General features: G+C 30.0%; 2 protein-coding genes across 3 annotated transcripts in view; one reads left to right on the plus strand and one right to left on the minus strand.

Moving 5' to 3' along the window:
- The window catches only part of Amacr (Alpha-methylacyl-CoA racemase), a 34,648-nt gene extending 32,339 nt beyond the window's left edge, over positions 1-2,309 (minus strand). The window contains exon 1 of the mRNA XM_035362147.2: positions 1,969-2,309. Coding sequence (XP_035218038.1) covers positions 1,969-2,076 — 108 coding nt within the window. The 5' untranslated portion in view covers positions 2,077-2,309. The remainder of the gene's footprint in view (positions 1-1,968) is intronic.
- A 402-nt stretch (positions 2,310-2,711) lies between these two features.
- Positions 2,712-23,767, plus strand: part of LOC118191347 (ankyrin repeat domain-containing protein 16-like) — a 40,034-nt gene continuing 18,978 nt past the window's right edge. Inside the window, exons 1-5 of one of the 2 annotated variants that reach the window (XM_035362148.2) lie at positions 2,712-3,250; positions 6,435-6,590; positions 11,472-11,594; positions 18,214-18,311; positions 22,330-22,481. In XM_035362148.2, coding sequence (XP_035218039.1) covers positions 3,066-3,250; positions 6,435-6,590; positions 11,472-11,594; positions 18,214-18,311; positions 22,330-22,481 — 714 coding nt within the window. In that variant the 5' untranslated portion in view covers positions 2,712-3,065. The remainder of the gene's footprint in view (positions 3,251-6,434; positions 6,591-11,471; positions 11,595-18,213; positions 18,312-22,329; positions 22,482-23,767) is intronic. The other variant, XM_085818091.1, reaches the window with a different exon arrangement.

The raw sequence follows: 23,767 nt of genomic DNA on the forward strand, positions 1-23,767 counted from the left end.
CAACTCAAACAAATTACATTGAAAAAAATGTTTAATAAGGTAAATATTAAGCATTGTTTTCTTGTAAATTTTGATACTTTTTAGATCATAAATACTTCATTATTTCATAAATGCCAATTTCATATTCTTAATTTTGTAATTTCTACAGGCCATTTTACTAAACTTAAACTGATAATCTAATATCCGGAAAAATCCCAAATCCGGAATCGCCGAAGTCCCGACAAGTCCATATTTCAGACTTTGTACTGTATCAATTTGGCACCCACTGGAAGCTGTGCCTGGGGACGAATGTCCCTCCTCTAGCTACACCCCTGGTCTCATGGATTGAGAGTTAAACTACATCTGCCAGAGTAAATACTGGAATTTCCATCTGAATACTTAGCTTAATAATTTGCAAACGGAACTCTAGAAGCATTACATTTTGCAATGGGTTATCCTTTTTATAAAAGATATAAGCATTCCACAATGACTGATCCATGAATTGTCTGGAAATTTTTATGTAACATTTTCCTTGTTGTTTTCTGAGAGTAGGATAATATGGCATTTCTTGATCACAGAAATCAGCCCCACTCACCGTGTTATTGTATTCACAAACAAAACTGGTTTCATTACAGTTTTGTTTGACTTGCATTTCACCAAACAGGAACTTGCATCATAAATTCTACTCATCGGAAAAACTCTCTTTTTGTCCTGTGATTTCAGGGCCATAACTTTCCCCCTTTGGTAAGCAAAGACTTCACATTTAGGGATTTTCTTCTTTGCAAAATTTGGAGTAAGATCTTTCCTGGTCTTATTTACAGTGCCATATGAGTCTGTTTTTTCTGAAACTGTCTGATAATTGTGAAGAGATATGGTAGTTGTCCATAGTTGCACAGTAATCTTAGCCAAGGAATCTGTCAGGTGCAAAACAATTTTATTGGAAACTGGAAAATTCATAAATTTAGGGTTATATACACTTCCATTACCTCTGTATATCAGAAAGTCTGAAATATACACTGTTTCTGCTTCACAAAGCACAAAAAACTTAAGGCCAAATATTGCTCCCCCTTTTTTTTTTATACAAAACAGAAAAGAATAAACTAAGTTCCTTCTGTTCTGTATCTGTCAATTTTTTCCATCTCAATCTTTCTTTAGGGACTGCTTTATTGATATACTGTTCAGCATATCTGTAGGCCTCTTAAAAAATAAAATACTAAAAATCTAAAATACTTTTTTGTAATATTATTTTAACATAAGATCATCAAAAAAGAGTTCAAAATAACCCAAAACAGTTGCATCATTTTCCATTGAGAAAGTTGCTCTGGGATTCCCAAGAAAATGAAATGAAGCAAGAGCTGGAATATTTTGTACCACTGTCGAATATTTTGAATAAACAATGAATTTTCAGATTCATCACTATCTGCAGAAATCCAAGAAAGAGAGGAAATTTTGCAATATCCAAGAAATTCTTTTGAGATTTGAAAAGAACATGTAAAATGCAGCAAAATATGCTTATGTATTTACAGAAATATGAACAACTAATGTCATCTGTTAATCCAAATCTGAATAAACAATTAAACATCACAGGAAAGCCAAAATGAAACCATGAATGGGAAAAGAGTGGGTTGCATAGCTAAATAGAATGAAAAAATGCATCCTGGATATCGGGCTTGTACAAATTTTGCTACTTCTACGTTGGCCGTGGAAATCGAGGGATACGCAGTGAGAGGGTTAATATATAGAATGAACTAAAGAAATTTACCCTTATATTATTTCCTAATAATTTAAAAAAAAATATTTAACACTAATATTAACGTTTTCTAAAAAAATCTCACAAATAAAAGTAATAAAAATATTACAGAAAGAAAACACAAAATTTGTACATGTTTTAAAAATAGTACAGTTTCAACAAACTGAAAAATATTTTTTATGTTTTATTAAATTATACAACAAGAATTAATATAATAAAATGAATAAATAAGTAAATACTCTATCTATTCTTGTTACAGAGGCTCCATGATCTCTTAGAATCATACCACAGAAAGGAGCTGGAGCTAAACCAGCAAATTCAATAACTTTTATTCCGCGCAGCGCCATAACTATTTTCCTTATTCACTTTAAAACAACTACCACAATTATAATTGCTACAGTACTTTTTCCATCAACTGGATTTTATCTTTCATTTCGCTTGTAAAGTATTCGTAATTACCAAGCTATAAAGGAGTGAAATAAACTTAAATATAATAATGACAACAATAATAAATGCAATGCGAGATAAGAAAGAGATGATCAAACAAGGAAAAAGATACGTAAAACAAATTAGCATACAACAGACCGTTGCTAAGTTACACGATATGACATTGTTGCCAATCTCCATTAGAAACAGTGTCAAAGGGAGCAGAGGGTAGTTGTTAAAATGGTTAAACCACGGCGTAATCTTCATGTTAAAACCAAACATTGGGATGTCATTTTCTCTTCTGAAATTTTTCACGAGAAAACAAGAAACTTTACTTAATTCTAGCATACTGTGCTAATTCATTCTCAAACTCTTTTTTTTTTCAGACGCTATTGACTGTGTTACCATGTTCAGTTTCCTTTTATGTGCATGCGTACTAACGCATTACATCATTTTAATATTATTTTTAATTAACTTGCATTATTTTAATGTTATTTTTATTTCCTTTTTGTTGTAAAGGTAAACCAGTTATAAATGCAACCTTTTGATATGCTATAAGACCTGTAGTAACGTGCAAAACGAAATGTGTTGTCCTTACCTTTGTAAACAAATTTTGATTTTAGTAGTAACTACCCTAGTTGCAGATAATTATTTCAATTATTTGAAAGAATCATTCATAAAAATTTTCGATGAAGATCATACTTGAAATTTAATATTAATATGTTCTGAGGAATTATGACGAAATAATATAGGAATAAAATACTTTTTTGTAATATTAGAACAGTATAAAGTATTTTATTATAGGTTGTTTGGTTGTTTTTTTAAGATTAAACAGATTCAAAGATTATTTTACTATTTTTCCATTCCATATTGTTAGATTAATGTATGTTCAAATTCAAAAAGATAAACCATGGATTTTAACGCATTTAAAAACCATTTACTTGAAGCTACGCATACTGCTGACTATCCTAAGTTCTTAAAAACTATCAAGAACTACACATCATTTGACAACAGCTGGAGTGAAATATGTCATAAAAGAAGCGGTGATACAATTTTGCATCTAGCCGCTTCTTCGGGTTGCGTAGAAATTATGAAGTAATTTTTTTTTTTTTTTTTTTTAAATTTCAAAGTTGTTTTTCTGTTTGTATGTATGATTAATATGCATATTTATTGTAATTAAAGTAGAACTTAAAATGTATCTTACTGAAATAAATTTAGTCTGAATTCTTTAGCTTTGACCCTGATATGTTGTGTTCTATAAATTATAATAAGCGAAGAGTAAGTGATGGAAAAAATTTGTGCAGTTAAGATGTTTTTCATAATTTTTCTCCCTTTTGCAACTGAACGGTTTTTATGTATTGTCACATCTTTTTTAACTCCGGGTTATCTTGCATCAATTCACTGAATGCCACAAAGTTTGGATAATGCAGAAGGCAGCACATCAATTTCATAATCGCAGTAAAAAAGAAATCTTCTCATAAGCAGTTTCCCTTCATAATAAAAGTGATTCATCGGATATGAGGCGAGATTATTTTGCATTTCACTTTCTTTCTATGCCTACGTTAAAATGTTCTTAATTTTATTTTTTCAACCCTTAATCATATTTTATTAATCGTGGTTTTTTTTTTTTTTTTTTTTCTATTTTGATCATGAGAGGTATTTGTAGTTGCACTGAGGTATTTTTTAAACAATTTGCCTTCGTATTTGGTTTGTCAACATCCTTTGATTCCGGGCACCGATTTCTGAATTTATATAACACTGAACTAATGAAATTTAAAACGTTAGGAGCAAACTGATAGCTGGTGATTTGCTTAGTACAGTGTCTGATGCAATTCATTAAATGTTTTGCAGTTAAACTCCATTACAAATTTGGATTTTTTTTTTAACTATTTGTTTAATTTCTAGTAAGTTAAAGGTGCTTTGTCTTCTTTATTATCATTATTATCTCTGGCATCATTTTTAATGTATGAAAGTCCTTAAAATCGTTGAAAACTTCTGGCCAGGACTGATGCCAGCAAGCATTTAGTGTTGATGACTTAACATTGAACTGCATGTGAATGAAACTCTAGCATTGAACAAATTAAACAATTAAGATAGTGCCTTGTATATGTAAAAATGCATTCACCAAGGTTACCATAGTTACCTGTTAGCAAATATCTGAATGTAAGACATAAGTATTAAACATTTACTCTATAACGCATTAAACTAGAAAATCCATATATGTGTAATATTATTTCATGCAATTCCTCATGATACTGAAATGAAAATCTTGATCGTATGTAATGGGCCGAATGGCACTGCCATAATCTGTTTTATGAAGGTAAATATTAATGTTGAAAATGACTACTAGAACACTATTAATTACATACTACTTATTTTAATTTCTTCTTCATATCATGCTTTTAAAAATCCCTCATCCACAAGATTTTCATAAAATGTTATTGTAAATCTTGGACAAAAAAATTATCATGAATTTTTGTACTGCACCCATGACTAATGTGCAAATTTAATACTTTTCTATTACAGCAGCCTTGGTGAGAAACAGATGGTTACTGAGGTGCATAAGCAGCTCATTTGATGTGTATGTACTCCTAAGATAGCCAACCAGTAAAATAAGAGGACATTATAAAATAGTGTACTTCTTGGTAAAGCTGAATAATAACACAAAGAAAAAAATTGCTACAACAGTGGATTTTAGGGGTGTTTACTACAATGATAGTGAATGCTTTTTGGTTCAAGTTTCAGACAGAAATGCACAGAGGTACAGCTTTTCATCACCTGGAGGACTACATAAGTCAGGCTGAAGTAAAGTATATGAAACATGCCAAATTTGGATGTTTCATTGTCAGATAATGATTTTAGTATGTTAATTTTACTTTTTTCCATTATTTTGCCATAGTTTTATTTGGCTTATCTTATTTTCTTAATAACACGAGTTGAGGGATTGTGGGATGTTTCTCTCTTGGTTACATATTGTTTATATTTAATGCTATTTGTTAATTTTGAAACTATATTTTTAAATGGTGAAAATAGAGTCCCTGTTTGACTTTTATAATGCTGGTTTGCTGACAGAAAGGTATGACTTTATTTATTTTAAGTTTCTATAACAAAAGAAAGATAAAAGGATCTTGAAGATTTTAGACATTTTTTAGTGCTTCATAATGTGGCATTTAAAGCTTCTTAATCTTGTGTTAGGACTCACACAAACTCAGTTGAAGATCTATGCGTGGAACTCGCAGATATGATGATAAATTTGATTCTTGTCTTGACAAGTATATGTGGTGTAAAATGCACAAAACTAATCATAAAGAATAGTTTTTTGTTATTTATATAGGCCATAAAGAATCTTTATCTTCCCTCTTATAGATGAATTTCTTGGAAAAAAATAAGTGTTTTATTTTTTTTTTAATGTATCATATAGTTGTCATGTAGTAATTTATAGTTCATCATAGCGGGTGTGCAATGCCATGATTGTACAATTTTCTATTTTTCAAAGCAAAAGCAAATTGGTGTGTACATGGGAAGAACAACAGTAATCTGTCATATAATGCACTATATTTAATGTTTAAAATATCATGTAATCCATTTTTAAGAATTCTAATTTATTTTAAATTACTAGTGTATTTTCCTTTGATATGTTATTTAAAATAAATTTCAGGTGTGAATTTATATGTTGTTTGTTTTAAATAAATTGCTTATAAAATTGAGTTAAATGAAGTAATAAGTACAAATTTATACTAAATTACTTCTGTAGGTATATATTAAATAAATTGTGTTCCATAGACATTGAGTAAATTTCTTGTGTGTATTAGTAGCTGTCTGCTTCTCATCAAGTAACTGCAAGTACTGCAAATTTTACCTTATTTTCCTGTTATAATATTATGACTTAATTACAATACATTTTGAATTATAAAAACATTGCTGTCTAGTTTCCATACATAAATTGCCATTTTAAAGCCTTTCTTCAATAATAAAATGGATATCTGTGACATCAAATTGAAATCTGAGATGAAAACAGTAAAATTTTATTGGTAGTGAAATCATCATGTGTTTGATCATTCATATAGGAAAACAAAAAATAACCAACAACTATCGTGTAAGATTGTGTATGAAGGTTACATAACAATTTACTGGATCTCTTAGCTGCTACTTTGTCATTATTATTGTATGTAAAAATTGGCTAAATAGACAACAGTTTAAATAAGCATGTATTTTGTTTCTTCTTTTTGTTCCCTTTATAATTCTTTAACAATGGATTATTTATTTTAATGAATTTCAGATATTGCAAAGAAACAGGCCTTAGTAGCATTCTACAAAAGACGAATTTTGATGGGAAAACTCCTCTACATATTGCAGCATATTCAGGCCATTTGCCATGTATTAAGTATTTATTATCAGAAAATGTTCCTGTTGATCCTCTCAAGAGAGCAGATTGGTAAATGATGAGTGTAATTATTAAATCATCAGTATATGTAGTATGCTAAGTTCTGTTTTAATATAAAAGTTTTGATAAAAATATATTTACGGGTGCCCCTTGGCAAAAATTGGCATATTTTGGCGGTACAGTCAAAAGTCGTTAATTCAGACACCCATAATCCGGAATAATCTATAATCCGGACCTCAAAGCTAAAATCTTTCTGCGCATGCGCTGCGTTTACGCGTGCGCGCAAGTCCTTTACGACTGCGCATATGCGTCTGCGCAAGCTCAGAATACGTTTTTGCGTGCACGTTTAATGTATAATGGACGGTATAAGCTAAAATTATCTAATTATCTATTTCAGTTAATGTTGCAAATTACGTTGTTCCTTAATCTTCGAATTGGATCCGGCTTATTATTTTTTGCAGACTGTAAGAGCAATTTTATAAAAGTAAGCTTGAACTTTCGATTATGTCAAGTAGAATTTCCGATGCTGGAGCTCCCAAAGGATCTACAAAACGAAAGTATGTTTCGATGTCCATCAAACAAAAAGTGGAATTGCTACAAAAAATGGATAAAGGCATATCCTTTGTTTATCTAATCGTTCCAAAATCTGTTTATCAATTTCAAGCTGCTCTGCGCGGGGGGGGGGGACATCGCAGCGCGCAATGAACTGGAAGTTGATCTGTCAGCACTATCCTTATCTTCAGGGCAGATGTTTTTATTTTATTCGGCTTATAATTCCTTACTAAATGTAGTATTTCATCTTGATGTACTCCGTCTTTGATATGATTTAAATCAAATTCCTCGTCATTATAAATATCACGAATACAAATCAAATAGTTTTCTGGTTGCAATTTTCTAATTTCAGCTATGCGTAATGTATGCTTTATGCATGCGCACGTTGAAAGAAATGTTTAATAAAGTAAACAAATAAATATTAAGCTTCTTTTTTTGTAAATTTTGATACCCTTTAGATCATAATTGCTCATTATTTTATAAATTACGGTTTCATATTTTTAATTTTATAATTTCTGCATGCCATCTTACCAGATTTAAACTGATGATCTATAATCCGGAAAAATCGATAATCCGGAATCGCCGAAGTCCCGACGAGTCCGGATTAAAGACTTTTGACTGTACATGGATATCGAGTTTGTGCAATTCTTTGACTTGTTATTTTATTTTGTCTTTTGTAGTGGTGATTTTTTGCCCCAAAATTGCCGTTACACAAAGACAAAATAATAAGACAAAGAATTGCACAAACTCAGTATCCATGTACACATCGACCTATTTTCATTAAAAAAAAAAAAACAAAACAGAGAATTCCACAAACTTGGCATTGTGTACTCCTCTGACTTTATCCATGTACACATTGACCTATTTTCACTTCAAAAAAAAAAAAAAAACCAGAGAAACGCACACTCCCTCGACTTTGTTCATGTACACATCAAACTATATTCACTTCAAAAGTTAAAAAGAGCCAAAAAACAATATATAATCTCAATAAACTAATTTTAAATCAAACAATGAAATGACATAAAAAAGGAAATTCATCTTTGCACTACACAAAGAAAATATCTCCTTACCTTATTTGTGAATTAACGTGTTTTCAGTCAAACAAAATTCCTTAAAAACATCCAAAAAATTCCTTAAATTATCTGAACTAGAATCTGTATAGTAGCATTGCTACATAAATTCAGAAAAATAAGGGTAAAAAAAAAATCCTCCATAGCGCAGTTATTGTCTGACGTTCAACCATACACATTTCCTTCCTACAAACAAGACACTTAATAATGGCTACTAAGTAAACCTTCATTTACACATCAAGTCATTTAACGCTCTTTTTTCCTTTCTTTCCACATTGTACAGAAACTTCAAATTAATCTTACCTCATTCAGCCATTTTTTCGTCTAAACCACAAAACAAGCAATGTACTTCCTAACCAACACATACCACAAGCCCTTCAAATCTTTTCCCATAATTCAAAATTTGCCACAATCATGCAACCGATTATGTCATAATAGGGTTTCCATAATATTCAACTATTCAAGTTACCATAAATGAAACAACAACTTGGCAATAAAGGAAACAACAACTTCATGATAATACAAGAGGCACCCTTCAATCTACTCTAACCAAAGTTTCAATATATATTTTTCAAAATTGGGATGGAACTAAACATGGCAGGGCACGACATCTAACATGCTAAAATCCCAGTTGAACCCAGCTTTCTTTTAGTGCACAAGTATATGCTTCAGGTTATGCAGATATGATTTATTTTTCATTTATGTACATATCTCACAGCTCATATCACCATGTGAAGATTATAATAATTTGTGTGCTTACATTACGGAAAACAAATTTGCTCTTACTTTATTATAGCAAAAGATGAAGTGCACATGGCCATGATAAACCTAACATTTAAAAAAACTTTTATTGTAGGTTTTTTTTTATTTCCTAATTTTTTTAAACTGCTGTAAATCTTAAAAGTGTTTTAGTATGTCTATTAAAAAATTCTGTCTATAAGTGAATTTTGGCCACAAACAAATATCAAGTTATATCGTCAAATATTTTTTATTATTTAAATTTTGTTATATATTTATGGTACTTGCGGAAAATCCTGTTGACCGCAACAGATGGCACCAAACCAAAAAAAAAAACTGATGTGTACACCATGTGACTTCCTTGTACGGAATATTAAATTATATGCTTTTTTTTTTTTTCTTTTCATTTAAACATATTGGATTGAATTAAATCTACTTCCGCGATGGCATAAACCACAATAGAACAGATGCACTCTTTAAAATTCACTATATTTGTTAGCATAGCAACACTCTGGCACTAGGTTCACTTAAAAGTATTATGTTTCGTTCATATTATAACTCAGAATTCACAAAATTTATATCATTTAAAGAATTATCGGTTAATCTTCGGATTATGGTAACTTGGTGATTTTTTGGCGAAAATTTGGCGACCAACCCTGCTACAGCAACCTGCTAGTTTTTGTTTGGATGCCATTTTGTTTTCACGAACTAAAGGCCTTTTTTTTTTACTCAACATTTTTTTTTCAACAATCTGCTAGCCGAATTATGCTTATGCTAGAACTTTTATGGAACAAAAGTGCTTAATCATGACGAAGATTAGGTGCGAAATTGGGAGAAAGTGCAGAATCGCCCGCTGCTTGCCCCTGTTTTTAAGAATTGCACATACACGGTATCATCCATGTACACGTCGATCTATTTTCACTTAAAAAAACATCCCAGAATTGCACAAAAATGGCATTGTGCACGCTCTTGACTTTATCCATGTACACTGCTAAAATTCTAGCTAGTAACCTTTATCGCCTTACCAAAATGTCGCCAAACTATTTGTTACCATATTTCAAAGATTAGCCGAATTATCTAACCATTGTCACATATTCTGTTCAGATACTATAATAAAGCTAGAACGATGTATAAAAGAAATTAAGCAAATATAACAAAAAGAAACAATTTTTTACAGACGATTTAGCATTTCTCATTCAATTAATTCAGTTCCCACTTCGCAACAAGGCAAAAATACATAAAAACTCAAAATATTTGCATTAAAAATTACAAAGTAAATCTTAAGCACTTATTTCATCGAAAAAATTCCAGAAAGGATTAAGCATGATTTAATTTGGAATAATAAATGAATGCATTATCTTTGTTGTTGCGAAGCCTTTGTCTCTCTAGATTGGCAACAAATCTACTATTCTGCTGTTTAAAATGTAAACAAATATGTCCGCCATGTTATTTAAAACTTGACCACACTTAAATAGCTTTTAAATTGCTGATAATTGTAGAAATATTGCTTTCAGATTTACGAAAGGCATAAAAACATTAACCGGAAGATAAGAACAACATAATTCAATCATTTTTAAAGCAAAAAATGTACAATTTACAAACATATAAGAGTAAAGAAAGTGAGATCACTGAGCCGAGTAACAGAGGGGATATATATATAAATATATTTATATAGGTTTGGTGCGGCCGATTGCAACCAAAATACGAGGTGCACATCTACTTGTTCTAGCAGTCCTATATACAAAATTTCAACGTTCTGATGCAATTCATTTTTTAATTATGCGAGATACGTACGTACATACATTCGTACAGATGTTACGAAAAATTCTCTTCAGAATTCATTTTAAAGAGTTTTATAATTTTTTTGGAGGAAAAGAGTCTTTGATTCCGTCCTTACGTACAGATGTCATGCAAAAACTTTGCATTCGATAGCGGTCAAAATGAATATTTTTGTTGAAATATGCTGCCTGAAACTTTTTGCGATTACAATACTTCCTTTTTACTTCGTACAAGGAAGTAAAAACCATTTACTAAGTGCAAGAAAAATTGTTCTATTCTTATTTTTCTTTCAGATTTATTATATTATCATTTATATATATTTAATTTTTCATTAAGGAGATATACTGTAAAAGCAATTAGTATTTTCGCTAGGTTTGAAGCCGGTAAGATTTCCTAACTTTGGAAATATTCAACAGCATGCTCTTCTGTAGCAGGCAAGTCCAAAATTTTAATAATTTTTTTTTCCCGAAAATGCATGAAAGAGGGGAAAAAAGGAGTCTTTACTGAAGAATAATAACTAACATGTGTACTCAAGGTTACACCAAACCCAGCGTGTTTGAAGAAGACTTTTCCATTTTTGGCGAAAAATCGCGTTGTTTGCCGTCTTTTCTTTAATAAGCAAAAATGGTCAACAGGATTTTCCGTAAGTACCTATATTTTTATTTAGAAAGATTTTTAAGGGATATTTTTTAGTAAAGTGAATATGATTTTTATATAAAATCTCTGTGTGATTGCAGTTATATTAATATAGACCATTGTTTTCTCCTTAATTTAAATTTACTTATAATTTTAGGACTCCACTTATGATGGCTTGTACAAGATCTAACATTGATATTATCAAAGAACTCTTGCAACATGGGGCTAATCCTCTTCTTAGAAATAAAGATGGTTGGACAGCTTTTCACATAGCTTGTAGGTAATGTCTGTTGTAAGTCAAAAGTTATTAAATTATGTATCAATGATCGTCCATTTACTATATTCATACTACAGTGAAAAGTCTTTAATCTGGTCTTTAATCTTTAAACTGTTGTCTATTTAGCCAATTTTTACAAACAATAATAGTGACAAAGTAGCAACTAAGAGATCCAGTAAATTGTTATGTAACTTTCATACACAATCTTACATGATAGTTGTTGGTTACTTTTTGTTTTCTTATATGAATGATCAAACACATGATGATTCCACTACCAGTAAAATTTTACTGTTTTCATCTAAGATTTCAATTTGATGTCACAGATATCCTTTTTATTATTAAGAAAGGCTTTAAAATGGCAATATATGTATGGAAACTAAACAGCAATGTTTTTGTAATTCAAAATGTATTGTAATTAAATACAGTTAAAAGTCTTTAATCCGGACACGTCGGGACTTCAGCGATTCGGGATTATTGGTTTTTCCAGATTATAAATCATCAGTTTAAATCTGGTAAGATGGCATGCAGAAATTATAAAATTAAAAATATGAAACTGTAATTTATGAAATAAAGAGCAATTATGATCTAAAGAGTATCAAAATTTACAAAAAAAAAAGCTTAATATTTATTTGTTTACCGTATTAAACATTTCTTTCAACGCGCGCATGCGTAAAGCATACATTACACATAGTCGAAATTAGAAAATTGCAACCAGAAAACTTGATGTGTATTCGTGATACTTATGATGACGAGGAATTTGATATAATTCATATCAAAGACAGAGTACATTGAGATGAAATACTACATTTAGTAAGGAATTATAAGCCGAATAAAATAAAAACATGTGCCCTGAAGATAAGGATAGTGCTGACAGATCAACTTCCAGTTCATTGCACACCGCAACGTCCCCCCCCGGCAGAGCAACATGAAATTTATAAACAGATTTCGGAATGGTTAGAGAAATACAGGATATATGCCTTTATTAATTTTCTGCAGCTATTCCACTTTTTGTTTGATGGACATCGAAACATGCTTTCGCTTTGTAGATCTTTTGGCAGCTCCAGAATTGGAAATTCTTTTTGACATAATCGAAAGTTCAAGCTTACTTTTATAAAATTGCTCTAACAGTCTGCAAAAAATAATAAGCCGTATCCAATCAGAAGATTAAGGAACAACGCAATTTGCAACATTAACTGAAATTTTAATTATTAATTGATTGCAAATTATTAATTAATTATATAATTTTAGCTTAGCTTATACCGTCCATTATACATTAAACATGCATGTGTAAACGTATTATGCGCATGCATAAACATATATGGGCATGCATAAAGGTATTATGCACATGCGTTGCATTTACGCATGCGTAGAAAGTTTGTAACTTTGAGGTCCGGATTATAGATCATTCCGAATTATGGACGTCTGGATTAAAGACTTTTGACTGTACTTCTATTTGTAAGACTTTTTCTCATCACTGGTTTAGGTATTTATGTTTACAGTATGCATTCCTGTTTATATCCTATTTGAATAAGATAGCTGCAATCAATTTTCTCATCTCTTTCTATCATTTTTTATTGTGATATATATTAATCTTGTTTGAAGAATTTTTGGTACTTATGTTATTATCCTTTCCATAGTGACATTAAGCAGATGTAGATCATGAAATTAAACAGATGATGTATTAAGCAGATTTGTCACCAGTTATAAAAAAGCATGATGCACCAACATGTTCATAATATCTGCACTTTTGTTTGTTGTAACCCCAACTGGCATTTAATAAGCCACCTTTTGTTTTCATGAGTGAGGTTGTAAATTAATTTTTATTGTATTTTTCTGGCATTCAAAAAAAGTTATGATAATTTGAAACTTGCTTTCTACGGAACAACAAACAGTGAACTATTTATGGGATCCTATCATTAAAAAAAAAAAAAAAAATGCCTATAATGGACATGATATAGTGAGCTGAATATGGTTACCTGTTTATACTTATAATATTCTAAACAATGCTTCCAGTAAAATTTTAAAAAATTTAATAAAATAGTACAATTTAATGAAAACCTTTTTACAAAGTGAGTTCAGTATTGATCATTTATTAAATAAAAGGGCATCATTTCTTACAGGAATGATTGGCACAACTTTTGCTGAAATTACACCATTTCTCATGCTTAAATAGTAGCCATCTTTGACAGTCAATGGTATAATACCTGAAATATCAGTTACATTTTATTATATGTTAAATTGATAGTAAAAATAATACAGTGCTTCTTTAAATGTAAGATGTATAGTTGATAACATGATATTTTACAAAAATAGTTTTTATTCTTTATGCTATTATTTTGGTTTTTTTTTTTTGGTTAATTTAAATTTGGTTAATTTTCAATGTTTGTAGTTTGTTTTGTATTTTAATTTCATATTTATTTTAAACATGTTTGATTTAGTAAAATATGTCCTTTCATGTGCTCAGATATAGTGCTATCATTTTTATTTTCTTGATAAATCTGTATTTAACTGAAGTATATTTGTTATTTTCACTACTTATGTACTATCCTGCTGGCCGTGAAAGTTCGCTACTGCTGAACCATGAAAACTGGTAAAGATCCCATAAAAGCTGCTCCAAATGTTTCTTTGGAATTTTCGAGGAACTGGCACATCTTTGTTTAATAAACAATCAGTATTCAACCCAATTTTTTTTTTATTTATTTTTAGAAAGGCTTTTGTGTATTTTTACTATTTTGTTAGGTCCTTTTATGTTACTGGAAGCTCTGTTAGAATGCTATGAGAGAAACTTCCCTCAACTAATTGTATAACTGTTTTGTTGGCCATATTCAGCTGATTATACAATGGTGGCCAAAATTGTGGACACTTTTGGAAATTTTTATGTTTTTGAACTTTGTATGCTTATAGAAAACATTGCGTTTCACAAAATGCAAACTTGTATATATCATTTTGAAGAGAATTTATTACTGAATTCAATACAAAACACAAAATTCAATTATTTGCAATAAAAAAAAGTTAAATGATAATAGTTACTGATCTACATTAGATAGTGATGATTGCAGTGAGTTATCAGTACTTAGTAGGGTACCCTTTATTTTTGATTACAGCTTCACATCGACGTTTCATTGAGCTGACAAGAGTTTTAAGCTCTTCTTTTGTTATTAGATGATGGCAGGAAACAATTATAGCCTCAATTAGTTCTCTTTTATTTGATGGGCGCCTCATCCGGACAAGAGTTTTCAAACGGTGCCACAAATTTTCGATAGGATTGAGGTCAGGACTGTTTCCTGGCCATGACAACAATTTAATGCTCTTTGTACGAAACCACTCTTTCGATATTTTGGCCGTGTGGCAAGGAGCAGAATCCTGCTGAAAAATAAACAAAGCATTGTTGGGAAAGAGATCTCTGATGGAAGGTAAAAGTTTTGGTTCTTGAATAGTGTCAATGTATTTTCTGGCATTCAGTGTCCCATCGATGACATGAAGGCGACCAATATACCATCTGCTGACATGCATGACCAAATCATAACACTAACTGGATTCTTCACAGTTGCTTGAATGCAGTCAGGATGTAGCTTTTCTCCTATTCTACGTCTTACATATTTTTGCCCATCACTACCAAATAACGATATCTTAGTTTCATCACTCCATATAACTTGTGACCACTGATCATCTGTCCAATTAATGTGTTCCTTTGCCCACTGTAGTCTTTTTTTTTTTTTTTTTTTTTTTTTTTTTTTTTTTTTTTTCATTGCTGAAAATTAAGATAAGGCTTTTTTCGTAGAATTCTACCTCTCAGTCCAACATCTGTTAATCTTCTCCTGATTGTTTTTGAACTGACAGAAACACCAGCATAGTGTTCTTTAATACACACGTTTTTATGGGATTTCTATTAAGGGAAGTTTTTTTTTTGTACGAAATCCTGCCATCTGAAAAAAAAATTGAGAATAAATATGTTAATTACACTAATCAAATTCAAAGTTTAAATATTTTTGGTGCAGTGGAAAGCTCACTGATGCCTACTGAGTCCCCTCACTGAATACCTCACTGAGTCCCCTTCAGCTGGAAAATCTTTATAATTTGAGAAATGAAAAATGGTCAAGAAAAATCAAAACTTTTTAAAAGAATGGAAAAATTACAACTTCCACTCCCCACCAAAAGCTGAGGGAAATAAAAATGAATCCTTTAAAATAATTTGAAGTTTATGCTTTAAATAAAAATTCTTAAACAATATTATTGTTTCTGTAGCGTTTGTTGATCTTGTAAATGAATTCATATATTTGCTAGTCATTGATTGGTGAGCTTTTAGAGATTTATATTTATTTTAAATAACCATTTTTATTTAAGTTCTTTCCTATATGCCTTCATTCCTCTAATTGTCAATGCCAAAATATTTAAATTTAGTAGTGCGCGTGAAGGGATGCAAATTCTACCTTGAGGAGAAAATACCGAGTTTTAGAAGGAAAGTTAGAGAGTTTTAAGCTATTGCCATCATCTCTGTAGCATGAGCTTCTACTTCCGCAGTTATTGCTGGTTTACGTGGCATAACAGCTTTTACTTTGCTGTCACTAGTTTCGACGTGATTTTAAGTAACAGGAGTTTTCTGAGCCCTGTAACACGATTCCTACTTACTTGTAAATGTCTTCAACTTTTTATTTTAGTTCTTGTGATTTGAGTTACCGCCCAAGTGAGGCATAGTGAGTTAGCGCCAAGTTGATGCAGTGAGAATTTTAAAGAGTTTAATAAAGGATACTTTTAACCTTTCTCCTGTGTCGTTCCTACAAGAACTTACTATATAGAACTACAAGAACTACGTACAGTTGTCACTTAGAAGATAAGCAAGTGGTTCTCACAAGCTATTTTCATCTTTCTCTTTAGGAACATAGCTATACCACCTTATCAATGTTATATGTATCTTTTGCATAATGAGTAATTGCTCTAGATCTGATATTAATTTTTTAAACTTTATATAAATATACAATTAAACCTTCAGCTGAAATGCACCTTTCAGCTGAACAAATGGTTGCTTTTAAATTCTGTTTAGGTTATTGGAACCTAGGGAAAAACACCTTTAGGTTATTGTTCTTATTACAACCACTTTTCCCTGTGTTCTAAACAAAAGGCTATGGGAGGTAGGTAGAGCACTAAATTCTTTGAAAACCTGGACATGCTTTAGGACAGTGGTCTCAGACTTGTGGCTCACAGCTACATTTGATCTCCAAAGCAATTTATATGGCCTGTAAATACATTTCAGCTATATATTTGTAGCAAAGATTTCAAGATTTTAATTATTTGAAGTCAGAGTTTGTATTAGTTTTCATGGCATCAAAAACGAACATGAATAACCCACCGGAAAATCTATAAATGGATTAATTTACAGTATAAATCTTATTCAACGATTTGAAAATGCAGCAGATTTTATTAACTTTTTTTTCATATTTGTCAAAAAATAAATAATTTCAGTTATGAATTTTTGGATTAATTTAAATAAATCACTTTGTTCAAGAATATATTTACATGTATTACATGTAAACAGTTTTTTTCACAATTGAAAATTAATGCTAATTTTAAAAAATTAACCATTGAGCACTTGCAATACGGGATGAGGATAATTTCTAGTTATTTCTCTCTAAGGTCACAAACTTCAGCTGAATCAAAATACCATCATGTCTGAAGCTGTGGTAAGAAATAAAAGAAGTTTATAACTATTTACATAGAAATGTATGTACTTTTATTTGTGTGTTGAAGAAAATTTAATAAATAAAAGAAAGAGACCAAGTTGTCATTATTTATTCTTTTGTCCCACTTGGAAAATTTTCTCTGAAAACTTAGTTTTCATAATTTATTTATTTTTTATTTAAATAAGCTATTTTGAAATTAACTAAACATGTTAGAACTATTTCAAATATCAGTCAGCAAGTTTAATATTTAGATATCAACATATTTGAATAAAAACCAACAAAAGTATTTTGCAAAAAATATATTTTGTATAATCAACAAAAATATCTTGCAGGCAACTTAAAAATGTCTTTAGATTTCAAATAGCAAATAAATATAAATTTGAATTTTTCTCCTTTGCAATATTGTTAACATTATTTATATGCTTTCTGATAAATATTTAGTTGCAAAATTTAAAACTTTATTTAAAGTATTTTTTTATCTTGTTAATAAGAAATTTTCATTTTGTTTAAAAAAAAAAAAAAAAAGTCCAGCTCATCAATTGTTTTCAGATCTAGAGTAAAAACCATTTTACTTTTCAATTTAATTCCATATAGTAATTCATTCATCACTTATCTCAACCTTTTAACTAACCTCTGTAAAATAAAGATTTAGATAAAAATTGTGCCACCCAAAGTGGATCACTCTTCTCTAGCTAAGCCACTGCACTGGGAGTTATATGCTTCCATTAATGCCATCAAGATTGAAGAATTATAAGCATTTGTTGCACTTGCTGTATTTCTTGTAACTGCTTTATTATATTTTTCTGTAGGTGGTTTCATCATTTGACAGAACTTGCTTTAATATTTACGCTAAGGGAAAATGTCTGCCTTATTTTATCTTTCGAACATATCAGTTAGTATAGTTTCAATTTTTTTTTTTTTTTTTTTTTTTTTTTTTTATGCAGGGATTCCACTGTTGATGTTATAAACTGCTTATTAGATATAAACCCTTCCCTGTGGTCTACTAAAAGCAAGACTGGTCGAACTCCACTTCATACTGCATGTGAGTTTTTCTGTGCAATTTTTAAGTTATTTGTAATATTTAATATTTTAAAATCTAATATCAAGCAAAAGCTATATAAACTTATTTTATTGAAACTTTTATTAGTACGTTTCTGTCATTATTATTATTTTTTTTATAATACAAAAATTCCCAAAGCATGTTTAATTAATTTAACACAACTTTTTTGTTCAATGGAGGTGATATAATGAGCTTTTTTAATCTTAATTATTTTTGAAAAATAATGTGCAAATTTTAAATAAAAAGTAATTTTCCCAGTCTTTTTCTTTATTAAATACTTTATTTAAATATCAGGTCACAAGTAATGTCCTTATTTAGACAATACATGTTTTAACATGTTTAACAAGGCACTTTCACAGATGTATAAATACCTAGTGGGCAAAGACAGTTTCCATTCAAATAACTCCTGACTTGCAGGTCTTTTGAAGTGGCATTCACGCAAGAGCATGTTTGATACATCATGCTTTGCAAATATAAAAAATCTGATGTGGACACCACATGACTTCCTTGTATGGAATATTAAATTATATGCATTTTTGCTGCATTAATTTCATTTAAATTTATTTCCTCAAAATTCATTAGAGGTATATTTCTCATTCAATTAATTCAGTTCTTACTTCTGGCAAGGCAAAAATACATAAAACATTAAAATATCTTCATTAAAAATTGAAAAATATAGAAAAACATAAACCACCAAAAACAATTAAAACAAGTTTTACGATAAAAATTAGAGTTTTTATGTGAAAGCAAGCAATTCAGCCAACAGGTAAAAAGGTATATTTTTCAGTGCACAAAACTGAAAGTTTACTTTCAGTTTTAAAGAAACTGATTTAAATCTGGAATAGTCTACACCCTATAATGCTTTTTTAAAAATATGAATTTTTTCTCTGAAAGCTCCGAAAGAGAAGGATAAAGAAGAATGTTTTAAAAGCTGTGTAGGTTTTTTTTTTTTTTTTTTTTTTTTTTTTTTTTTTTTATTACTTACTATTCTGTTACTAACATGGCCTTATATATTTTCAAATTCGTCATGAGAAGCCCATGGCATGAAGACTTTTTACTTTTCTAACATAGTTCCTTTACTTTCCTTTTCTACTCTTTCTGTAATTTTAAAGTAAAAAATTTAGAAACTAAAATTCAGCATTATAGATATATAACTCCTATCTACAAAACAATTATTAAAAACTATTTGATCCCTTTTTGGACAACTTTTTGAGTTTTTTAAGGATTAATTAGTTTTAAAATTTAATTAAAGTTTTACACTAAATATTGTTTTTTTCCCTTTTTTTTAAAAAAAAAGAGTAAGATTTTACTTAAATTTCATTCAATTAATATACAATCTTTTTCATTGACTAAAAAATAAAAATTAATTTTCCTTGAAATATTGTAAATTTTTTCTTTTGGTTTCAAAATTATGTATTACTTACAAGATTGTAGCCTTTTGAGCGATTACTTTCTAGCCAAGGTTTTTTAGTTTCGCAAATGAAGCCAAAATGGCAAACCTGTATGTACCTTTATGTCTAGCCTCTCATGTTTAGATTGGAGTCTAATGAGAGTGATGGAAGTTATTAATTACTTTTTGTGCGTTCTAAATGGTTTTCTTTTTCCAACTACATCTTAATTCATTGGATTATATGTTTATTTAAAATTTTTCACTGAAATATTTCCAAGTCCACATATTTGAGTTGTATTCTGGACTCTTGCCTATTACTGTAATTAATATGAAGGTTGTGTTACAAAGAAGGTGGAAGGGAGATAGTTAATTAAAAAAATGGCTAGTTGTAAATGTAGCAGCAACAAACACACTGTTATTGTTACTTGTGAAATGTATATGTAGCATGTTCTAAACTATTATGATAAAATTCTTGTAACTGCCTTTTGAAAGCTTCAGTGGCTTGGAAACTGTGGAAAACCTAACTCTTTGTTGGATTATTGGAGCACTTAAATCTACTCGTATTTCTGCCTTACATCTGCTAACTAACTTAACCTCAGTTGAACACAAGATTAAAAAAATGCTCTGCTTTTGCTACAAAAGCTTTGGAAACTTCATAACAATTGCTGGAGAAACTATAACTTCAAAAATTCCATAAACTTAAATAATCAGGTAGGATTCAAACTGGCCATCTGCTTTATTGCTAAAGATCTTGATGTTGCTGGAGAATATGATCTTTTAATCAGACCATGGTTTTCCCTAGAATTTCAGTAACATCCAAGAGAATCTTTATCTTGTCTAAGTTAATAAGAAATGTGTGACTCCATAATCTGTTCATTTGGAATGGAAACTATTGAAAGCTGTTTTTTAAATAATCTGTGGACTCACATATATACAGATGGTTCAGTGTAGGTCAGGGGTATTGGCACTGGAGGTGGTGTACAAGCAAATTTTTTTCTTTTATAAAGAGTCAGTATTAAACTAGTTTTGATGTGAACTGAAAACAATTCTTATTGCCTGCATTTTTATTTGATTTGTTATAGTATCATTAATAACTTTCTTGGAAATGCTGGGAGTCCAATTTATTAATTTAATATTAAAATTGAAATTGTGTGTTTTGTCATACAGTAGAATCTTTTTGTAATTAATTATTTGAAGGTCTAGGTAGTTGACTACATTTTGTGAAGTGTTAATTTTATTAAGAGTAAGGCACTCTGGATAACTTTCTGAATTTAAAAGCTTGTTAAAATTATTAAAGCTGATAAGATCATCTGTATATTTGTAAGTATGGCCGTAGTAAATTAAATCATGTTGCTGCAAATTTTTTTTGAAGGTTAATTCTTTAATGAATACTAAGAGATTATAAACAGAGGTACTCGTGTGCGCCGCATTGGGATTCCCCATGACTTGCTTAAAAAGTTTTCTCTTTGCTTTAAGGCTTCTGAATATTTTTAAGAAAGGACGTGAATTATTTTATTTTATCTGTATTAATTTATTATTGAAGGAAATGGTTTTTTATTTTCTATGCTGGCAATAATAGGCAAAAAGGAAAAAGTTTAGTTTTTGTTAATTAGCCCAGCAGTAACCAAATGGCTGAAGCCAAGAAACACTGATTTTTCTACTCTAAATTTGATTATCGGTAGTGTAAAATGTTGTTGCGTCGGTGTTTTTTTTTGGGGGGGGAGCTTTTCATTTGTAGTTTCAAAATACATACAAGTTCTCTTAAAAAGTTCTCCATAAAGGAATTTCGGTACTTTTCCGTTTTGCCGGCGCAGGTGATAAAGTCTCCAATAATGGTACAACTGATGCCAAACGAAATATCCTCGTTGGTAAACATTTTCAAAACAAGTCACAGCCATTTCTTATCGGATTGATTGTTTCTTTCAATACTGGCATACAATTAATTACATAGAATTTTTACCATATAGTTCAGTTTTATGCCATAAGGCCATTCGTGGTAATTACATCAATTAGGATGCAATCACACCTCTCACCCGAGGGCGAAAATATAGAAAAGTCAAAGTCAAGGGTTAAATTCATCAATTCCCATGAGAATGCACTAGCGAAGTAGAGCACTGTGGTTTTACATAACTTCTGACTGAGTAAGCTAATTGGACGGATTTAAATAATTCTTGCATTTAAACTTCTATTACAAATTAAGATTTAATTTGAAATTAACATAGATAATTACTGAGACAATTATATTATTGCAGCGTAGTTTACATGTGATGAGATCACTTGTGGTCACATGGTATGAACTGACAAATCAGGATTTTGAACCATGAAAGCATAGTAAACTCTGAAATTAATGTCTTTTTACAAATTTATTCTTTTTACTTATTGGCTTTTTACAAAATTTTAAACGACATTAAAATGTTTATGCCTTTAAAATAAAAAAAATTCTTAGAACTAACATTTGTTAAAATTTTTTGTGCGTATATTGTATGTTGTAAGTCTGCTTGGCGAGATTTGCGCCGGTGAAACGGAAAAGTACTGGAATTTCTTACTTTAAGTAGATATATTCCAAGTATTTTGCTACACTTTTCTACTGTAACTGCTCATTATTTTCAGGTCTTCATGGACATCTTGAAATAGTTAAAGTACTTTTGAAAAGAGGATGTTATGAAAAAGATATTATGGATACGTGTGGAATTACTCCTTTGATGGATTCAGTCTCTGGAAACCATCATCACATAGTTGAGTATTTGCTTCAAGAAAATGCAGTGAGTTTTTGAAAATGTTATCAGTTCAGCAAAATATTGTATGCTCTTTTATAAATTACATGAATTGTTTCTAAATATATTACATATTTCATTATTAATTGATGATTTTAATTTATTTATTCTCATACACAACTGGTAATGACTCTATAGTTATTAATTTTACTATCCATACTAAACACTCTTGCTGGTACTGAATGTTGCTGCTGAAAAATAATTTGAAAATTTTTGCTGTGTTGATGGTAACTTAAACAATGCTTAGAGGCAAATGTTAGATATTTTTAACATGTCGATAAAGCTGTTTATCAGGTTTTGTTAATTTTATAAAAGATTCTTTTTTCAGCTGTTGGTTCTCCTGTGGATTGGCGCAGATAGTTCTAAGATAGTGTTTTTATAACAGCTTCTAGTTTTGTTTTATCTCATTGTAAAATTATTTTTAAACTGCAGGTGTAAAAAATAAATAAGTAATAGGTTTGGAGGCAAGAGATTAAGACTCCTTAAAGATCACTTAATTGTTAAGAAGCTCACCATAAACATATTCAAATTTTATTAAAAAAATTGGACAAAAATTAAATTTCCTAGAAGCTTGGAATATTTGGTTCTATGATGCTCACAAGCAGAATAAAGTGTACTGCGAAGAACTACAAGCTGCATAATTGCTGCCATTATTCTACTGTAATAAATAACATACAAACTAATGCTGCATCTTTTTTTTAATGAAAATTAAAATATCTAGACAGTTTGGGGGTCATAAGATATAATTTTGGATTTTTATTGTTAATTTGTCCAAGATCTCAACCCTGTGGCATTTTATAGGTGAAAAAATACATCTGGATAGCTTAGCCTGAAATAAACAAGTAAAAAAGGGTTTAAATGGTGTATAATACTTTTGTGTCCAATTACTTACTTAAAAGTAGCAATGTTTGATGAAATAAGACAACCATTTAAATTGCCTCTTTTTTTTAATGGAATGAATAAAAGGCAAACTTAATTTTCATCAACCAGTTGCACCTTATCAGTCTATTGGCATTATGTCATCCGAAGACAGGATAAATGCTTAGCTCAAAATACATTTTACAACTCACTTTCTGCGACTTATTTTACTTCGCTATTTATCAGCTCCAGTCAATTTTTTATAATTTAAAAATATTATCTGAAAAAGTCTTTGAGAGCTTTTTGTATTTTAACCCTTAAACCAGCCAAGCCATATATATATATATATATGTAAGATAAAATTATATGAATCAGAATTATAATATAATTATAAACATTAATTTTTCCTCTCTATT

Source organism: Stegodyphus dumicola, chromosome 6, assembly GCF_044657685.1.
Source record: "Stegodyphus dumicola isolate Sdum_Otavi_A_Nest chromosome 6, ASM4465768v1".
Classification (NCBI taxonomy): domain Eukaryota; kingdom Metazoa; phylum Arthropoda; class Arachnida; order Araneae; family Eresidae; genus Stegodyphus; species Stegodyphus dumicola.